Below are 18955 nucleotides of genomic sequence, written 5' to 3'. Positions count from 1 at the left end.
ATTAATGCACATACAATTGTTGTGCATCTGTTGACAAGCATCCATTTCAAGATTGTGTTCACATACACATTTTCTCAACCATCACAGCAAGGCTGAAAGGAAGAACGGGTACTGATTCTCATTTTTCAGATTAAAAAGAAGGCGCAATAAATTACTTGAAAAGCAGTATAAACACAGCACGTTGATTACAAATGTGGGATGGCAAACTTCTGTTCACTTGCCCAAACCCACTGAGCGCCGGGAGGGGGCTCTTCCAGGCCGACCTTCGGCAGCCTTTCTCTGCGCCGCCCTGTCCGCAGGCCCGCGCCATTGCCCAGGCAGCCCAGGGCTTCCCGGGCCCAGCGCCCCGCGCTCCCGCTCAAACTTGACACGAGCGCCGGGGAGGGGGGGCCAGAGGTTCTCTAACAACAAAAGGCAAAATTCTGTTCCCGGGGGTCATTTTTCTCGGAGCTCTGGGCTCTGCAGTATGACCTCGTAAAAGCGAGGGTCTCCTGCAAAACTGACCAACCTGAAGGCGACAGGGGCGGAGGCCAGGGGCGGTTTCCTGGGCGCCTCTAGACCCGGGGACAGACGGGGGCTACCGGGAGGGCCCCGGGCCGGCGGTCGGCCCGCGGCGGGGAGCGGCATCCGGGGCAGGCGGGGTGCTTCTCGGCAGGAACCGGGCCCTCCGCACGCAGCCAGCCGGCCCTTCCTCCGCTCCCCTCCCCCGCGCGCCCCTCCCCCACGGCCCTTTCCCTTTCTTTCTTTCTTTCCCGGCCCGCTCGTCCCCACCCCGGCGGCGCCCGCACGGCTGCTCGCCCAATGGCCGCGGTGCCCGGGCGCGCATCAGCTGATCCGCCCGCTCCCGGCCGCTGGGAGCCAATCAGGGCGCCGGGGGCGGCCCCGGCCGCCGATAAAGGGTGCCGGGCCGCGGGCCTCCCTGCAGAGCCGAGGATGGGAGAAGAGTGGTGCGTTTGAGTAGCACACGCGGCCTCCTCTCCTCTCCGCTCCGTACCTCGCTCTCGCGGCCTGCCCGCCCTGTCTCCTGCTCGCCGTCCAGGTAGGCGCCCGGCCGGCCCGGGGGGCTTCCAAGTGGCGCGCGCCGCCCTCGCCGCCTCCGATCGCGGCGCCCGCGCCGGTCGGCTCGGCTCGGCCCCTTCCCGCCTCCGGCCCCTCCTCTGCGCCTCGGCCTGCGGGCCCGCCCGCGTGCTGCTGCCGCCTGGAACTCGCGGTGGCTCTGGGTTGGCGATTGTGGGCCCGCCCGTCGCCAGGCTTTGAGGAGGGCGGGGAGTTGTTTTGATCTTGCTTTCGCTGCTTGCGGCCCAAAGCGCCATCGCTGGAGGTCACTCGGCGGGGCGAGCTGGGGAGCCACTGGCCGGGCCCTGCGCCCCCGGCTCGGCCGTGTTGTGTGCGTTGTGGTTGGAGTGGCCGGGTGGCCCCCCGCGGGAGCCTGACTCTTCCATGGTGGCGGGCCTCGGGGATCGTCGTGGTCTTGACCACCCTTTAGATGCCTACGTTGAGGCGAATGACCGTGAGCGTGGTTAGTGCGGCCAGCCTCTGCGCGGGGTCCCGGGGACCCTCCACTGTGACTGAACAATGCGGAGTCCGGGCCGCGGCGCGGCGGGTGGAGAGGCCTGGCCGGGCAGAGGCAGCCGCGGCGCGCTCTCCCTCCCGCCGACGCCCCCACTCCCCCCCTCACCCCCCCCCCCAGCCTCGGCCCTCGGAGGGCCATGGCCCCCTGGGCGAGGCCCTGAGATCCCGACGGCGGCCGGAGGGGCGGGGCGCGCCGACTTGCGGGACATTTCAGTGGGAAAAGGCTGCTCTCAAAATGGATTATTCCGGCTGCCCCGGGGGCGGGAAGCGGGGATCCTCCCCCAGCCGCAAGTCCGCGAAGAAGACAACGAGCGAAGATGAAGACGACCTGGAGTCGCAGTCCTCCGAGTCCCCCTCCAACTGCTTCGGCTTCGTCGCCTACTCAGTGAACTCCGGAGAGACATCGCGAGTCAAGCTTAAGACCTTGACGCACCAGCCTGCGTATTCCTGCGCGTCCCGCTGGGATCCCGATCGCTCTCCGACTCCCTCCCCGTCTCCCTGTCCGTCGCCGTCTCCCTGTCCGTCTCCGACTCCCTCGCCCAGAAAGCTCCGGTGCGTGGACCATCAAGAGCCGGAGAAGGAGGAGAGGCGCGAACGCAGCTCCAAAAGGAGACGGGCTAAAGAGGGCAACCCCAACGATACGGTTGACCTTCTGTGGCTGGGGTGAGTGAGGAGGCAGGGAGAACGACTCCGGACCCGGCGGCAGCTGCAAAAACAGCTAAAAACTGCAGAATCGCGTTTTTCTCCCCACCACGTAAACTTGGCACCGCGGCGCCACCGGTTGATAGAGTAGACTAGGCTGTTGTCATCCGACTCATCTCGCAGAAAAGAGCAGGAGATCGGAACCAAGGCTTATGGGAGGAAGTGTGGCTTGATGGAGGTGTAACAGATTGGGGAGGAAAGCTGGAGGCTGGGTTGTAGCTTTGAGTGGGAGCTGAAGGGATGAGGATTGTTCCTTCTGGTAAAGACAGGGTTGGGGGTGGGATTTGACCGACCAGCAGGTATTGGTTCTCCTCTAACACGACCTGACAGACGAAGTTCTCCCCTTCCCCCAGGGGAAGGGTGAGGCTGTTTGAGGGAGAAGCAGTTGCTTTCAGCTGGGCAAACGTGGACGGTTGCCCATAGAAACTTTGCCACTGTACTTCAGAAAGTTGCCCAAGTCATTGGAGGAGAACAATGTGTTCCCTCTCCAGTCTCCCTGGGCCACTGAGGGGGAGGGGGAGAGAGAATGTTTCCTCCTGTTGAGGCTGGTTTTGTGGCTTCAGAGTTTCAGAGGTTTTGTGGTGGTGGCTTTCAGTTTTTAGCATGCCTCAGCTTTTGAAATCTCAGATCTTTTTGATTTAGAAGAGGGAATTTCCGAATTACTTGAAAAGTGCCCTAGTGGAATCTCAGAATGCCCTTGTCAAACTTAAAATACCTTCTGAAGCGACAACTTCACCTCAGACTGATGGTAATTATGGCAGTGTGCATCTTAGAATCCAACTTGAATTAGCTTTTTTTACATCTTCGTGATAAGACACCCCTTAGGCTACAAGGAAAAGGGAAGGCTCACCCACAAACCATAGCAGCCAAGCCTGTCTGTGGCTGGATTTTACCTGTATTGGGAGACGATATCTGTTCTGTAAGCTTTGTTTCTGAACTTTTGTGTTTTTTTTGTTCGTTTGTTTTTTGAAGTGTTTTTCCCCCTAGTATCTTAGTATAAAAAATAAAACAATTCCCTTACCTCATCTACACTGAGAAAATAGAGCTTGGTTCTCACCAGTGTAAATTGTAGCTTGAGGAAGCTTATAAAGGAGATTTTTATCTAATGTGAAACGTTAATCCCCCTGAAAGCAGAGTAAGTAAATATAGGTTTGAGTGTGGGACTTCCAAAGGGAGGGGCCGCCACTCCCACTGTGACTTCTTGATTCAGTTGTCCTTATGGCATCCTTCCTGCAGAGGATCAGTTTGAAGTCAGTGTTCATTTTTTTTCTCTCCAGAACATCTTCCACCATGGCCACCTCAGCGAGTTCCCACTTGAACAAAGGCATCAAGCAGGTGTACATGTCCCTGCCTCAGGGTGAGAAGGTCCAAGCTATGTATATCTGGATCGACGGTACTGGAGAAGGGCTGCGCTGCAAGACCCGGACCCTGGACAGTGAGCCCAAGTGTGTAGAAGGTGAGAGACTGGGTGGAGTGGGAGTCACAATGGGTGGGGCAGCGTGGAGGTGGGCAGCAGCCCAAGGCCAAGTCCCTAGATTTGGCCTCTTCATTATTCTTGTTTGTAAAGCTTTTCTAAGGCAGGGCTTTTGCAGACTTTATTCAGTCAGCATTAAGCTCCTACACTGCCTCAAAGGATAGCAACAATGCACCCCTTTATTTAAGTGGGATCTTGCATGTAAGCCAGTATATTGAAGATAAAAGGTTAAAAATCTGTTTTGGGGGGCGAGAGGGCTAAAGACTTGGCTGACTTTGGCATCCCTACTTGATTGGCTCTAAGGCACGCTGAGGAGCCCAGTTTGAAAACCACTGCTCTAACCTGAGTACGCCATCTACTTTACAAACCCTTTGAATACTGTTTCGTACTCATATCACCCAGGTTCTAGATGCAAAGCAAACGCCCTAAGGTGGTTTCTAAATAGGACCAGTCATTCATTTGTTTTTAGTTGATGCCACTTTTGGAAATTCTAAACCATCTGATTGCTTATCCCACTAAGAGTTATAAGAGCTCGTTTTTCCGTCTACAACAAGCCATAGCCCTCCTGGAAAGGGACCAGAGGAGAAAAACTATGACCTCTTACTTACTCTAAGGATGGCTCACTCTGGTGATAATGTTCACATTTGAATGAATGAATGCATGACTATATTATAAAGCATATATTGTAGCCTGCTATGTGGCAGGTATTAGACAGGCACTGGGGATACAAGCTAAGAGTCTGGTCTCTGCCTTTGGTGAACTCATGGTCAACTGGAGAGATGAAGAGACCGACCTTTAAAACATAGTGGGGGAGGGGCCGGCCCGGTGGCGCAAGTGGTTAAGTGTGCGTGCTCCGCTGCGGCGCCGGTTCAGATCTCGGGTGCCCACCAACGCACGGCTTGGCAGGCCATGCTGTGGTGGCATCCCGTATAAAGTGGAGGAAGATGGGCACGGATGTTAGCCCAAGGCCAGTCTTCCTCAGCAAAAACAAACAAACAAAAAAACGAGGAGGATTGGCAGATGTTAGCACAGGGCTGATCTTCCTCACAACACAAAAAAAAAAACATAGTGGGGAAAGTGGATAATTGATATGGGAGTGTCCTTGAATAAGTCATCCTGCTAGTCATCTGTTTCCTCATTTACAAAATAAGGGCATGACTTGAGCTAGGGCAGTCCGTAGACACAGTGGGGGGGCGGGGAGTGAGTTAGAGAAAGAAGCAACACAGATGGCCTAGTGGGGGAATCAGAAAATCTTTGTTTCTCCTATTTCAATATTTTAAATGATGACTGACTTACTGGTGATGTCAAGATACTTCAGTTTGTCTCCTTAGTGTCCAGTAGACTTATTTAGGGAGGAAACGTCATTCTTGGATTGTTCTTGTGAGTGTTATTTCTTTTAAGGAAGCAATGCAGTGGTCTTGCAACTCAGAAAGGAAAGACTCCAGGGCTATGTGCAGACATCAGGGTTTGCATGTTAATAGTGGCAGACATGCATCACTGATTTCTTTGGAAAAGAAAGTGTAGATCTTTAGAGGTGGAAAGGTGAGTGAGGGCCTGTACTCTTGCCTGGAAAGTTCCTGTGCATTTTTAACTTAATTTTCCCCTCTCTTTTTACCCCAGAGTTGCCCGAGTGGAATTTTGATGGCTCTAGTACTTTTCAGTCTGAAGGTTCCAATAGTGATATGTATCTCGTCCCTGCTGCCATGTTTCGGGACCCTTTCCGCAAGGACCCCAACAAGCTGGTGTTCTGTGAAGTCTTCAAGTACAACCGAAAGCCTGCAGGTGTGTATAGGATAGGTGTGGGTGCCCCCACCCCAATCCATGAATGCTGTAAAGGAGAGGGAGAAGATATTCCCAAATCCTTATTGGTAAGACTAGACTTAGACTATCTCAGAACTGTTTTAGGAGTCTGGGGGATTGGACATGCATCTCTCTACCCTGAGCTTCCTCATTCATAGAGGTAGTGTGGCCCATCCTCCCTTGGTCTCTTCTGTTGGTTGCATAAAATGATATTAGATTCTGCTAAATCTGTTTGCCAGTGGAGTCCCCTGTGACACAGCTTTTCTGCCTGCCTATAGATTTTAAGAACATGGATTCTGAAGTTAGAAAGTTGGGTTTGAATTCTGGATCTGCCACTTACTGGCTATGAACTTGGGCAAGTTATCTATCCCCTATACTTTCATTTCCCTGATCTTAAAATAGGGAAAATAATAAAAATCCATCTCATAAAGTTGTTTCAAGGAGTAAATGAGTTAAAATGTGCAAATAATCGAGAACAGTTGTACATCAAATACTGGTTGCTATTTCTTTCTAGACAACTTGTTTTCTTTCTCTATCTGCCTACTGACTAAAATATGAGCATCTTGGTTCACTGCAAACATACCTTAGCCTGAAGGTTTGTTGTAGCTGCACCTTCGGTTTTTGTCTGGCATGCCCCTTGCTCCCATTTCTCAGCCATTCATCTTTTTCAACTCAGCCGAAGTCTCACTTCTGTGAAGTCTCTTGCTACACTCTGCCAGTGAGACTTTTTAGCAAGTCACTTAGTGCCTCTGGAGCTTGCTTGGCTTTGTTTTGAGAGGCGGTATCATACTGTGGTAAGGGGCATGAGCTCTGAAGCCAAGACACCCACGGGTTTCCTGGCTCTGCTGCTGGCACTGTAACTTAGGCAGACCCCCTGACATCTCTGAGCCTCATTTTCTCATGTGTAAAAATGGAGACTTACAATACCCACCACAGGGTGGTTCTGAAGACTCCGTTGTGGGTTTTCTTTAATACAGAGGTCTTAAAATGGTTCCTAGGACATAGTTAAGCAGTCAGTAATAAGTCTGTTTACTTGTTTTAAAGAATCCCTTCTAGCTTAGAAATTGTTTCCGGTTGAGCTCCTCTCATTTTAATGTTGTTTTCCTTTTGCACTACATGACTTGGCACTTAATCTTCTCACCTGGAATGTAAGGCTCCTAATAGACAAATGATCCTCTCAATAGAAATTATAGATTTGGCTCTGAGTGCCTGAGAAACTAGGAATAAGTCTGACAGCTAGAAGCAGCTGTCTTGTGGATAGAGGGTTTAAGTGTGTGACATTGGGTACTTGGGAGGTGGCCAGCATGCAGATAAGGTGAAAACTTACTCTGTTCTAGAACCGCTGTCGTGTGACTTGGTTGTAACCAAGTTTAGTTATAAGTTATAGTCTTTGGGGAGTCCCCCTACAGATGTGTAATTATAGCTTCTCCCCTTTTCCCCTCTTAAGCTGATGGGACAGAAAAAGGTTTATACTGGGTTAGTTCATCTTATAATCAACACTTCAACTACGTGGAATCCAAAGACCTCTTTCTCATCACCGCTGGGATTCAACATATTTGTTCCTATGTCCCTAATGGCGTGCTGATTCTCTTTTTATAGAGACCAACTTAAGACATACCTGTAAACGGATAATGGACATGGTGAGCAACCAGCACCCCTGGTTTGGAATGGAGCAGGAGTATACTCTCATGGGCACAGATGGGCACCCTTTTGGTTGGCCTTCCAATGGCTTCCCTGGGCCCCAAGGTAAGTCTCCTTGGTGAGAGGTGAACCTTCTCCTCCCCGGTTGAAAGTCTGTCTCCCCAGAGATGGGAGTGACTCCTTATGGATCAAAAAGCTATGGGTGTATCCCTAAGACTGGCTGAAATGATACTGTAAAGAGCCCTCATGTTACCCAAATGCAGACATGGATGTTTAGACATTAACATTGAGGGAAAACCTTTGGCTCTACTGAGGATATGGCCAAGAAGAACCCCCTGCACTCCAGTCCCCCTACCCCCCAAATCCAGGTGAAGGCAGGGATAGTGATTCCAGAAGCAAGTGTTGAGAGCTATCTAGTTTCTGACTTTGGGCCATGCATCTTACATGGAAAGGGATTTCTCTGGATTTCCTATTTCTTGACATTTTGTCTTGTTGCCTCTCTAGGTCCATACTACTGTGGTGTGGGAGCAGACAAAGCTTATGGCAGGGATATTGTGGAGGCTCACTATCGGGCCTGCTTGTACGCTGGTGTCAAGATTGCAGGGACAAATGCCGAGGTCATGCCTGCCCAGGTAAATGGCTCTAGTCCATCACTTGCCCCCGCTATAGGCAAGTGGGGACTTCTGCTAGCAAGGACTGCTGATGCACCACTCCTTAACCCAAAACCTAAGGGGTAGGTTGGAGGAGAGGTGAGAAGAGAGCAGATTTCAGAGCTTCTGAGTTGGGGTGAGCAGTTGGCTTTATTTTAAAGGCCAACCTTCTTGTTCTCTCTAGTGGGAATTCCAGATAGGACCCTGTGAAGGAATCGACATGGGCGATCATCTCTGGGTGGCCCGTTTCATCTTGCATCGTGTTTGTGAAGACTTTGGAGTGATAGTAAGCTTTGATCCTAAGCCCATTCCTGGGAACTGGAATGGTGCAGGCTGCCACACCAACTTCAGCACCAAGGCCATGCGAGAGGAGAATGGTCTGAAGTGAGTGCCTTCTCTTGCTGGGGCCATCTTATTCTCTTTGCAAGAATATTTGCCAGGGATTCAACATATTGGGGATGAGTAAATCAGACTTCACAGTTAGCACCTTACCTCTTGGTACTTGGCTTCAAAAATTGTCTTCAAGTCCTATCCTTTTGTTCCTATTTGAAAAGTACCAAAAAATACTCTAGGAATAGAATTCCAGGATGATGATAGGGAAAAGATGACAGTTTAATACATTTGAATATCTTTAATAAGAACTAAATTAGTAACAATACAAGCATGTGAATGAACTTAATGCTTACAGGTGGGAGAAAGTCTTTAATTAGGGTCTTTTCATTCAAAAAATACTGTCTACTGTGTGTTGGGCACTATTCTGAGCACTGGGACACACAGGTAACAAGGCAGAGTCGCTGCCCTCATGGAAGTATTTTTTCTACTGAGGTCATGTTTTGGTGACTTGGAAACTGGGAAACAGTCTGATGGATGAGTCACTCCGTTCTTGGATCCATACGTGCTCCTGTGCCCTTGAAGGGCAGATTTCCTGGGGACGGGTCAGATGCTCATCTGTGCTGTTGCCTTTAGGTACATTGAGGAGGCCATCGAGAAACTGAGCAAGCGGCACCAGTACCACATCCGCGCCTACGATCCCAAGGGGGGCTTGGACAATGCCCGGCGCCTAACTGGATTCCACGAAACCTCCAACATCAACGACTTTTCTGCCGGCGTGGCCAACCGTGGTGCTAGCATCCGCATTCCCCGGACTGTCGGCCAGGAAAAGAAGGGTTACTTTGAAGACCGTCGCCCCTCTGCCAACTGTGACCCCTTTTCGGTGACAGAAGCCCTCATCCGCACGTGTCTTCTCAACGAAACTGGCGATGAGCCCTTCCAGTACAAAAACTAAATGGACTAGACTTGCAGCCATCAAACCCCTCCTAATTCTACATCCTGCTCCCACTGTCGCCCCTCTCTCAGTTGTCCTAATAGCTGTAACTCAAACGGCGGAATATCAAGTCTTTTTTTTTTTTTTTTTTTTTATTCCTCGTGCCCAGTTAATATCTCTCGCTTTTGTTTGGCCAGGATAGAAGGGTCAAGTTCTTAATCTCTTCACACACCCCCACCCCCTTTTTTTCCTATCACTGAAGCTTTCTAGTGTGTTAGTGGGGAGGGGGGTGGGGAAACATGACCACTGCTTCCATTTAATCAGGTGTATTTGTCCAATAGGTGTAGCTATCCGGACAGAGACGTAGCATTTGTGAAACGAGGGGTAGGACTTTTTCTTCAAGGTAGCTGAGTGGGGGGAGGCCTGACTAACTCTGTGGTTAGGTTAGGATTTCCCCTCTTGGTGGGAAGTTCCATTTCTTATAAGGTTATAATCAACTTTCTATTACAAGTGAGGATTGGGAGAGAAGGAAGGATGGGAACCAGGTAGGAAAACACCGTGTGCTCCTGGTGTGGTGCCTCCCTTGCCTGGGGCTAAATGCCCTCACCTGAAGGGGAGCTCAGCATCAAGGGATGGACAGCCCCACCTTAGAAGAAAAAGTTCTTATTGCTTGGTCCTCAATTTATAACACAAAGCAGAGTAGTATTTTTATATTTAAATGTAAAAACAAAAAAATTATATATATGGGTGTGTGGAAATGTGTGTTTTTTCTGGAAGAAAAACCATTCTGGTCTCCGGGAGCCAAATCTGAGGCGAGTAGTCTGGTTAGACATCAGGACGTCCTTTTGAGTGGGGTGAGGGAGGCGGTGCTTGAAATGTGGGCTGTTTGGGGCTGTTATTCCCTCCCTACCACTTAAGGGTTTCTCTGCCCCACCCACCCTTCTGGAGGGGTGGACACTGGTCGGTTAACAGGTGGCGGTGGTCACCTGAGCCCCAGGGCTTCGGTTTAAAAGACACACGTGTACTTGGACACACAGGGGTTTAGAAATATGAGTTGGCTGGTCAACTTGAGCATGTTACTGACAAGGGGGTCTGGGGGTTATTTTCTGGTGAAACTAGCGTGTCACTAAAGCAGGCCTTTTGATATATTAAAAATTTTTTTAAAACAAAACAAGTTTAGATTTTAATCATTTGTAGGGTTTCTAAGTCATTGTTTTACAGAATTGCTTGTTGGTTTCAACTGTCGCCCTCCCATCTGCTCTCTGAGGCGAGGGGACAGGACTGAGTCAAACACTTGTAATTTTGTCTCCTGCTGTCTATGTGACATATTCCTTTCCTTTGTTAAGATTCCTGAGGAGTAATGTTTTCTTTTATAATAAAAAACAAACCCCACCTTCAGCCCTACATTCTCCCTCCTGTCTGTGGCTGTATTTGTGTTGGTGGCAGCAGGCCGGCTGTGGTTTTCTCTTGCCATGACGACTTCTGATTGCCATGTACAGTATGTTCAGAGTTAGATAACTCCTCATTGTAAACAAGCTGTGTTAACTGCCCAGAACAACTCTTATAAATCAACCTAACATTCGTGAGACCTCTTCTGACTTGATTCTTTGCGATTCTTTTAAATCCCTATGCGCCATTTCATCCTTTTCTTTCCTACCAAAAAAGGGGAGTTTGTTAAGAGGCAAAGTAAGCTCAGGTTTACCTGTTCTTGGAATTTTAAAAAATCTTGAATCATGTTGCCGACCAGCTCTTGCCCCTACTTATTTGGGATCTCTGGATTCAGGCATATCCCAGCCCTCGAGTTTTGTAGTAGGGTACAAACCCACCCACCCCACCCCCACCCCCCCCCCCGTGCTGCAGAGCTTGGTTCTGACCCACCTAACATTGTTTTGAACACTCCTGTGGCTTAATTTTATAGCAGCCTACAGTATTTCATGTGTTATCAACTGGTCTCGCTGTCCCTACTGGTCTCAGTTTCGTCCTCTGCCCAGCTGCCAGTGATTCATCTAAACAGCAAATATTGACCATGTTGCTACCCTAGTTAAAGCCTTCCGAGGCTGAGTAGCCAGCCCAGGTAGGCCTTGGCTGTGCCTTTCCTTACACTAGACCAGTGAGCCGCGTGATCCCCCCAAAAGCTCCCAGTTGACACCTCTGTGCCCTTGCTCTTGGTCCCTTTACCTGGAGGTTCTTCCACCGTATCGTGGCTTATTCTTACCTTAGTTGACTTCCACACCAAGCTGGGTAGGAGCTCCCTCCTGCTCCATGGCACTGCACATCCTCTAGCAAAAGCACTTGCTCATCCAACACTAAGGTGCCAGGTGTGATGGCAAGAGTAATTACTGTTTTTAAAATGGAGTGCCCTCTGCCCGTTTGGAGGTAGCTGGTAGCAAACTTAAGAGATCTCTGACAGTACTCTTTGGGCAAATGTATATTTTACTCTAGTCTTAGGTAAAGCTAGATATGTTTTTTTCTAGGAAGGTTGCTCCTGGCCATAATTTAATTTTCAGAATAGGATAATCTTACCTGTTGGTTTGCTGGGTGTGGTCTCAGTTCGCATGTGTTGCAGCATGATTAAGAGTGCCCTGTGTCACTTAGTGTTTTCCTGATCAATTATGTGGTTATTCTTATTTCAATTGAAGCTCTACTTCCCTCTCCCCAGCAGAAGTTGGCTTCCCTTCACTGGGTCACCCACACAGTTCTTGGTGGGGTGTATTTCGTACAGTGCAAGCACTAGATTGAAGAGGCAATGACGTGAGTGCTTTGATTTTTTGCTGATTGTAACCAATTCCCTGACAATGATTACGTGAAAAGGAATTCTAAATTAATATCAGAACTTAGGTGGAAACAACCAGTATATTTCCTTCTCCACTCTCTTACCTAGAATTAGCTTTGACCTACAGTGCAATCCACTTGTATTTCTAAGGTGTTTTTTATAGCTCATTTAACAGGGTTACATGATAACTTTGTCCATGACAGATTAAACAGAATGACAGCCAAGCTTTCAGCCTTAAAGAGACAGGCCAGTATTTACAAAAGGAGTTCTCCATTTTAAACATGAGTTCCCTTCATCTCGTCCTGCCAGTTATTAAGTAAGAACTAAATGACAGCACAAATTCAAAGACAAATGTCAGGGAGCTGATAGAGGATTCTGAGGAGTTCCTGCGGGCGGGTACTGCTGGGGCCATTTAACAAGCCAGATGCGTGCTGCTGGGTAGAATGGTACACCAGTGGATAAAAAGTTCTAAACAGACGCTTGGTGCTGGGGCTCCAACTACCTCAGCAAAGGCTTCGCTTATATAATTCCAGCTACTGCTTGGCCCTGGCACGGATAAGGCGCAAAGTCTGGAAAGTAACTTGCTATCCCAAAGAAAGCCCATCACTCACAGGCCTTTCTGATTGTAAACTTCATGAAGACAGGGATCCTGTTTTCCTTTCTCACCCCTCTGTCCCCAGACCTGTTATGATCCCTACAGTACTTATGAATTACTTTTATTTTTCATTTATTTATTTTTTGTGAGGAAGATCAGCCCTGAGCTAACATCCATGCCAATCTCCTCTTTTTGCCGAGGAAGACTGGCCCTGAGCTAACATCCGTGCCCATCTTCCTCCTGTATGTGGGACGCGGCCTCAGCATGGCCTGACAAGCGGTGCGTCGGTGCGCGCCCGGGATCCGAACCTGGGGCTGCCAGAAGCAGAGCAGGCGCACTTAACCGCTACGCCACGGGGCCGGCCCCGTGACTTACTTTTAAATATCCATTTGGTGAGCTCTAAGCCTACAACTCTATTGAGTAGTGTCAAACCCATAAGGTCTTGGGGGTTTGACTGTGTTTTAACTCTGATCGTGGCACTAAGGCAAAGTTCTGTTGTGCTGAGCTTAATGACTGCTGGCTTGGTTAGTTCTGGCTGGAGTCAGGCTGCCAAGAACCTCACGTTGCTTTACGAGTTATAATTAATATAAAGTGTCAATTCATGTAATTCCAAAGGCTTCAGGTGAATTGCTACTGTAAACAATCAGAGCTGATTAGAGCCCTGCCATTTTATAGCCTTTGGCTCAATCACCAACCACTCATTAAGAAAAAATGTCATATTTGATATTACAATATGCAGATATATGCACATACACATATGCACAATACAGACATATACCATATTTGTGGGCATATGTATATATGTTCACATTAGATACATAATACAGGTATCTTACATGCACGTTTTGCCTAGGGGCAGGAAGGCAGGACACAGAAACTATAAGCATTCTTGGGGCCGGCCCGTTGGCTTAGCAGTTAAAGTGCATGCACTCGGCTGCGGCAGCCCAGGGTTTGGATCCTGGGTGCGCACCAACGCACCGCTTGTCAAGCCATGCTGTGGTGGCGTCCCATACAAAGTAGAGGAAGATGGGCACAGATGTTAGCCCAGGGCCAATCTTCCTCAGCAAAAAGTGGAGGATTGGCGACAGATGTTAGCTCAGGGCTGATCTTCCTCACACACACACACACACACAAAAAAAGCTATAAGCATTCTTAAAGCATGGTTTGTAGTGCCAACCCTTTCTAATTCCACTGCCCCTGTGCTTTATGGATAGGAGGTTCTCAGGCACTGACAGCTATTATGTATTTGTCTGTGATTCTCTGCCCAGAATCCCTCTGATGTAAGGGGTTGTGTCCTAGTCCCATGTCACAAAGGAAGGGTCCACGCAGTTCCTATTGTCATTTGATGAGTTGATTTTGGGGGCCCTTGGACCTCAGCACGTTGTCCTCTTTCTCATGGATTTCAGATTGAGTTACTTGCATTGTCTTGAGATTGCGACTTGTCTCAGCTTGCTCAGTTTCTCCACCATATGATGCAGTCAGCAGATCTGTTGACTTAACTCAAGTGGACACACACTCCCTAAATCTAAACTGCCTGGAAGCCTTTCTGCATTTACCTTTCACTAAGAGTTAAGAATAACTCCTCCCTTGTGACTGTTATACTGCTCTATTGACATTAAATGGAAGAGGCATTCAAGAGACCTCCAAAATTTAATAAAATGGGGGCTAAGTAGGCACTCTTTTTGATGTTTTGGTGCAAGCATATGAATATGAATATGAATTAATATGAATATGAATGAAGGGGTCAAGTGAATGGAAATTCTTCTCTTCCTCTTCTGCATGCCCTTCCTCCTCTTACAACTGAAAATGTCATTGGCGTCACCAAGAGTGTGGGACCTCTGGTCCTGTTGCTATGTATACTAGCTTATCCTCAGATGACTTTGTGAGCTGTTTTGGTAACTCTACTCAAATAATGCTGTATAATGAAGTACAGTATCATATTGGTAGAGGAGAAGTAGGAGGATTTTTTTCTTGGAAGAAGTGAACACTCGTGTGGCCCCTGGGAAGGAATTTGTGATACATTAGCAGCTAAGTTTAGAGAGACAGTATAGCAGGAGAATCCACTTCCCCAAGGCTTCCTCTACAAGAGACAATCAATGTTCTGGGCTTCTCCTCCCCAAGCAACCTACCACCAGCCTCATTCGTAGGTGGGTTTAGGATCCAGAAACTGCCAACCTATTAACATTTTTATATAAATACTATATGCCTGGCCCACTTAAGGCACTTAGCCATGTAAGCCTTCAGTAAATGTTGTTGATTTAAATTGTCAGAGAAAAGTCATTACCAGTATCACTGGCTAAAGAACGTGGATAGAAGCTTGGAGGGCCAGCCCGGTGGCTTAGTGGTTAAGTTTGCATGCTCCACTTCCGCGGCCCAGGGTTCGTGGGTTCGGATCCTGGACACGCACCTGCACACTGCTCATCAAAACACGCTGTGGCAGGTGTCCCATATTTAAAATAGAGGAAGATGGACACAGATGTTAGCTCAGGGCTAATCTTCCTCACCAAAAAAAAAAAAAAAGAGGAAGATTGGCAAGGGATGTTGGCTCAGAACCCATCTTCCTCACAAAAAAAGAAAAGAAAAGCTTGGGGTGGGGTGGGGGTTGAGGTGGGGGGCAGTTTATTCACAAGCATTAATCTTAGATGTTAATGGTTAGTGTATAAGCAGCCCCAATCCTGCAGTTAATCCCAAATTAGCTAGTCCAGCAATGTTCTCCTCTCCCTGATCCCAAATGCAGGGTCTTTGGGGGTGATCATCCCAATTGCTATATCCTGGGAGCAGCTGAGTCGTCCAGGTTCCCCCCTTCCCTTAGGAGGGGACAGTTGGGAACATACTTAGATTATCTGGTATTGAATGAGTCACTGCTGTAGAAACTGACACCACTCTTACAGAAACAGCCTGAGATAAGCTATGGATGTCCCTGAAATTTTTCCCAGATTTAGAATTCTGTGCTGTGAACCATCACATCCAATAGAGAAATGAAGCAGTTCAGGGTTGAATTTGCTTTCTTGGAGGATAAGAATACTTTTTCAGGGCCGGCCCCGTGGCTTAGTGGTTAAGTGCGCGCGCTCTGCTGCTGGCGGGCCGGGTTCGGATCCCGGGCGCACACCAACGCACCGCTTCTCCGGCCATGCTGAGGCCGCGTCCCACGTACAGCAACTAGAAGGATGTGCGGCTATGACATACAACGATCTGCTGGGGCTTTGGGGGAAAAAAATAAATTAAAAAAAAAGAATACTTTTTCAACTTATGATTACTTATTTGTCATTGAGGTTCACAGCTTAATTCTGAAAATCAGGTATGTTGGACAAGTCTGAAAGAAACGAACAAGCCATATCTTAATATAGCATTTCTTTTGGGGTGAAAAAAATTATGAGGCAACATTTTAGGATGAGTAGTAGTAGCAATATTTAACCATAAAGTGATTTAAAACTCATTTCTTCCCGGTTAATGGGAAACATTTCTCTACGTTTGAAGATGCCAGCTTCATGTGCACGAGTCCTAAAGCTGGATAACAACCCTCAGGGAGCTCAGCCTAGTACTGTCCATCCCTAAGGGATACATATCATTTGAAAGTATTATAAGTGTATTATCTATTGTTGCATAACAAATTAACCCAAAATGTGGCAGCTTAAAACAGCAAATATTTATTATCTCATACAGTTTCCCAGCATCAGGAATCTGGGAGTGACTTAGCTGGGTGGTTCTGCCTCAGAGTTTCTTTGGAGTTAAACTGTCAGGTCTGCAGTCTATGAAGACTTGACAGGGACTGCAGGATCTGTTCCCAAAGTCATTCACATGACTGTTGGCAGGAGGCTTCAGGTCCTTGCCACATGGGCCTCTCCATAGTGCTGCACATGACACGTCTTTCGCCAGAGTGCGTGAACCGAGAGAGAAAGGAAAGAGATGGAAGCCACAGTCTTTTTATAACCTAATCTTGGAAGGGATAGCCCATCAGTTTTGCCGTACTCTAGATGCTAGAAGTGAGTCACTGGATTCAGTCCACACTTAGAGGGAATAAAAGCTCCACCTCTTGAGGGGAGGAGTATCAAAGAACTTGTGGGCAAATGCTTCCATTCATCACCATGGGCAGCTTTGGTCCTGAGACAACAGTAAAGATTGAAGTATTACCCTGGGAAGAAAGTATTTAAGGTTTCTGGTTTCTTTCCTTTGATTCCTGTTCTTAACTATGCGCTCTTGTCTGTCAGAGAGTGCAATTAAGGATTTCCAGGTCAATGTCGACACATTTCTTTTGTGAGGAAGATCAGCCCTGAGCTAACATCCATGCCAATCCTCCTCTTTTTGCTGAGGAAGACTGGCCCTGGGCTAACATCCGTGCCCATTTTCCTCCACTTTATATGGGACGTCGCCACAGCATGGCTTGACAAGCCGTGCCTCGGTGTGTGCCCAGGATCCGAACCCGTGCCGCCAGCAGCGGAGCACGTGCACTTAACCGCCACGCCATGGGGCCAGCCCTAATGTTGACACCTAATTGGGAGTGAGGGATAATGTTGGTTACTTCTTTCCGTTTCTCCCTCCCAAACAGCAAGAGCGTCCTCTGGGAGTCATACAAGGAACCTGGAACAGGCAAGAAGCTAGAGGCAATACCTTCAGTGACCAAAAAAGCCCCTAAGTGTGTGTTTTTGCATATAAAGTAAATTCCCAGACTGGACTCCTACAGGCCTTCCAAATCCAGTTGTAACTTCTGCATTCACATTAGCTCCACTACAAGCCCAAACCTGCATGCTCCTCTGTGAGACATCTCCTTCTCATCAAAGATGCCCTTGATAGTCATTGTAACCACGTTTCACCTGGGTTAAAATGTTTGGAGAAGACATATACACACGAGATGATTGATTCCTTCCTTACCCTAGGCTAAACTTTCTCTAATCCTAAAAAATGACTTTATGAATCAGCTGTTCTTCTGATACTTAGGAAAGAAAGGCAAGTCCTTAGCAGTAAGCATAAAAACCCAGAAACCCCAAAAGACTTCTATGTTCTTTTTTTTTTTTTCTTGTGAGGAAGATCAGCCCTGAGCTAACATCCGTGCTAATCCTCCTCTTTTTGCTGAGGAAGACCGGCTCTGATCTAACATCTATTGCCAATCCTCCTCCTTTTTTTTTCCCCCCCAAAGCCCCAGTAGATAGTTGTATGTCATAGCTGCACATCTTTCTAGTTGCTGTATGTGGGACGTGGCCTCAGCATGGCCGGAGAAGCGGTGCGTTGGTGCGCGCCTGGGATCCGAACCTGGGCCGCCAGCAGCGGAGCACGCGCACTTAACCGATAAGCCACGGAGACGTCTATGTTCTTATAGACGTCTTACAGAGCATTCCCAGGAAGGACCCTAAGGAGGCCACATTAATATTTCTGCCTGAATAATCAGGATCCCAGAGCCAGTAACGCCCCTGGGGGACAAGGTTACCGTAAGTCACTTGTGGGAGCTTGAAAATATTGCTATGGCCCTACCCTTTTGTCTACACAACTATTGAGAAATCAAGAAACACTCCTAGGGGCTACTAAACTTTTGTGGATTGTGCAAAGGTTTTACAGACACGTCGACTGAGAATTCCAAAGGTAGCGACAGAGAGTGGAAAGAATGGAAGATTCTTGCCCTAGTCCTCACATTATTTAATCATTTAGTCTCTCTTTGCCACCATCCACTCCACCCCTACCCTCGCTTGTCTCTGACATGTTCTTTCTCTGCCTTTTAGCAGATTGGAAATCTCCAAGACCTCAAGTCTCAAGAGAGACTTAGATCGGTGCACTGGAAACATGTAAGCCCTTTTCTGCTGATCCTCCTTGCAAAGAATCCAAGAAAGCCCAGCAGTGCCAAGCACCAGGTGTTTTTTTTTTTCGCTCTGGGTTTCACCCAGCCTGGCATGGCAGGCAGCGGCCTTATTTTGCTTTCATAAGCCATGTTATGTAACTAAGATCTTGAATAGTGACTCTGAGCCAGCTTAGAGGTCACGACAGAAGGGGAGGTGAAGAACAATCGAAGACATGGACAGAGAATAAGGAAAGAGAGTGAGAAGAGAAGGGAGAGAGAAAAAATGGAAGGGAGAGTGGAGACAATGAGACCGTTTGATTTCTACTGCCTGTTCCTATATTCTTGATCTCCAGTGACAAGGTATGCTACCCGAAAAGTTCTTCTCTCCTCATTTTAGCTGGGAAGGAGACCTCCTTCAGTTCACAATCTGGAGGAGCTCGCTGAGTGCCAGCTGCCTGCGGGCATCACTCTGGGGCCCGTTGGTGTCCCTGTTGGAGGCTGCAGCAGCATGTTCTTGGTGGAAAACAAACAGGTGTGACATTGTCTCCATTCACTCAGCCTCCATCACAATTCCATGCTGACTACGTGAGTCAGGGGGCTGGTGAGTGGGGAAGCCCCAAAGGGCCTTGTAGACCTGAGGTCATTTTCTTCTTGTATATTTCAGAAGCTTGTAGCCCACTATAGCCCACTTCCAGGAAGTCGGATGGACGTCAGGAG

General features: G+C 48.2%; 1 protein-coding gene across 2 annotated transcripts; it reads left to right on the top strand.

Moving 5' to 3' along the window:
- The first annotated feature begins 908 nt into the window (after positions 1 to 908).
- On the top strand, positions 909 to 10691 carry GLUL (glutamate-ammonia ligase). 2 transcript variants are annotated; one of them, XM_004424962.3, is made up of 7 exons: positions 909 to 1039; positions 3552 to 3730; positions 5369 to 5530; positions 7148 to 7294; positions 7694 to 7821; positions 8024 to 8223; positions 8806 to 10691. In XM_004424962.3, exons 2-7 carry the CDS (start codon positions 3565 to 3567, stop codon positions 9122 to 9124), a joined length of 1122 nt encoding a protein of 373 aa, XP_004425019.2. In that variant the 5' UTR covers positions 909 to 1039; positions 3552 to 3564; the 3' UTR covers positions 9125 to 10691. The 2 variants fall into 2 exon arrangements, with proteins under 2 accessions (XP_004425019.2, XP_014638858.2); XM_014783372.2 differs by lacking the exon at positions 909 to 1039 and adding an exon at positions 1812 to 2235.
- Positions 10692 to 18955: the final 8264 nt, after the last annotated feature.

Source organism: Ceratotherium simum, chromosome 2 (assembly GCF_057802395.1).
Source record: "Ceratotherium simum simum isolate JZ-2026a chromosome 2, ASM5780239v1, whole genome shotgun sequence".
NCBI classification, from domain to species: Eukaryota; Metazoa; Chordata; class Mammalia; order Perissodactyla; family Rhinocerotidae; genus Ceratotherium; species Ceratotherium simum.
This window is presented reverse-complemented; position numbering and strand designations above follow the sequence as displayed.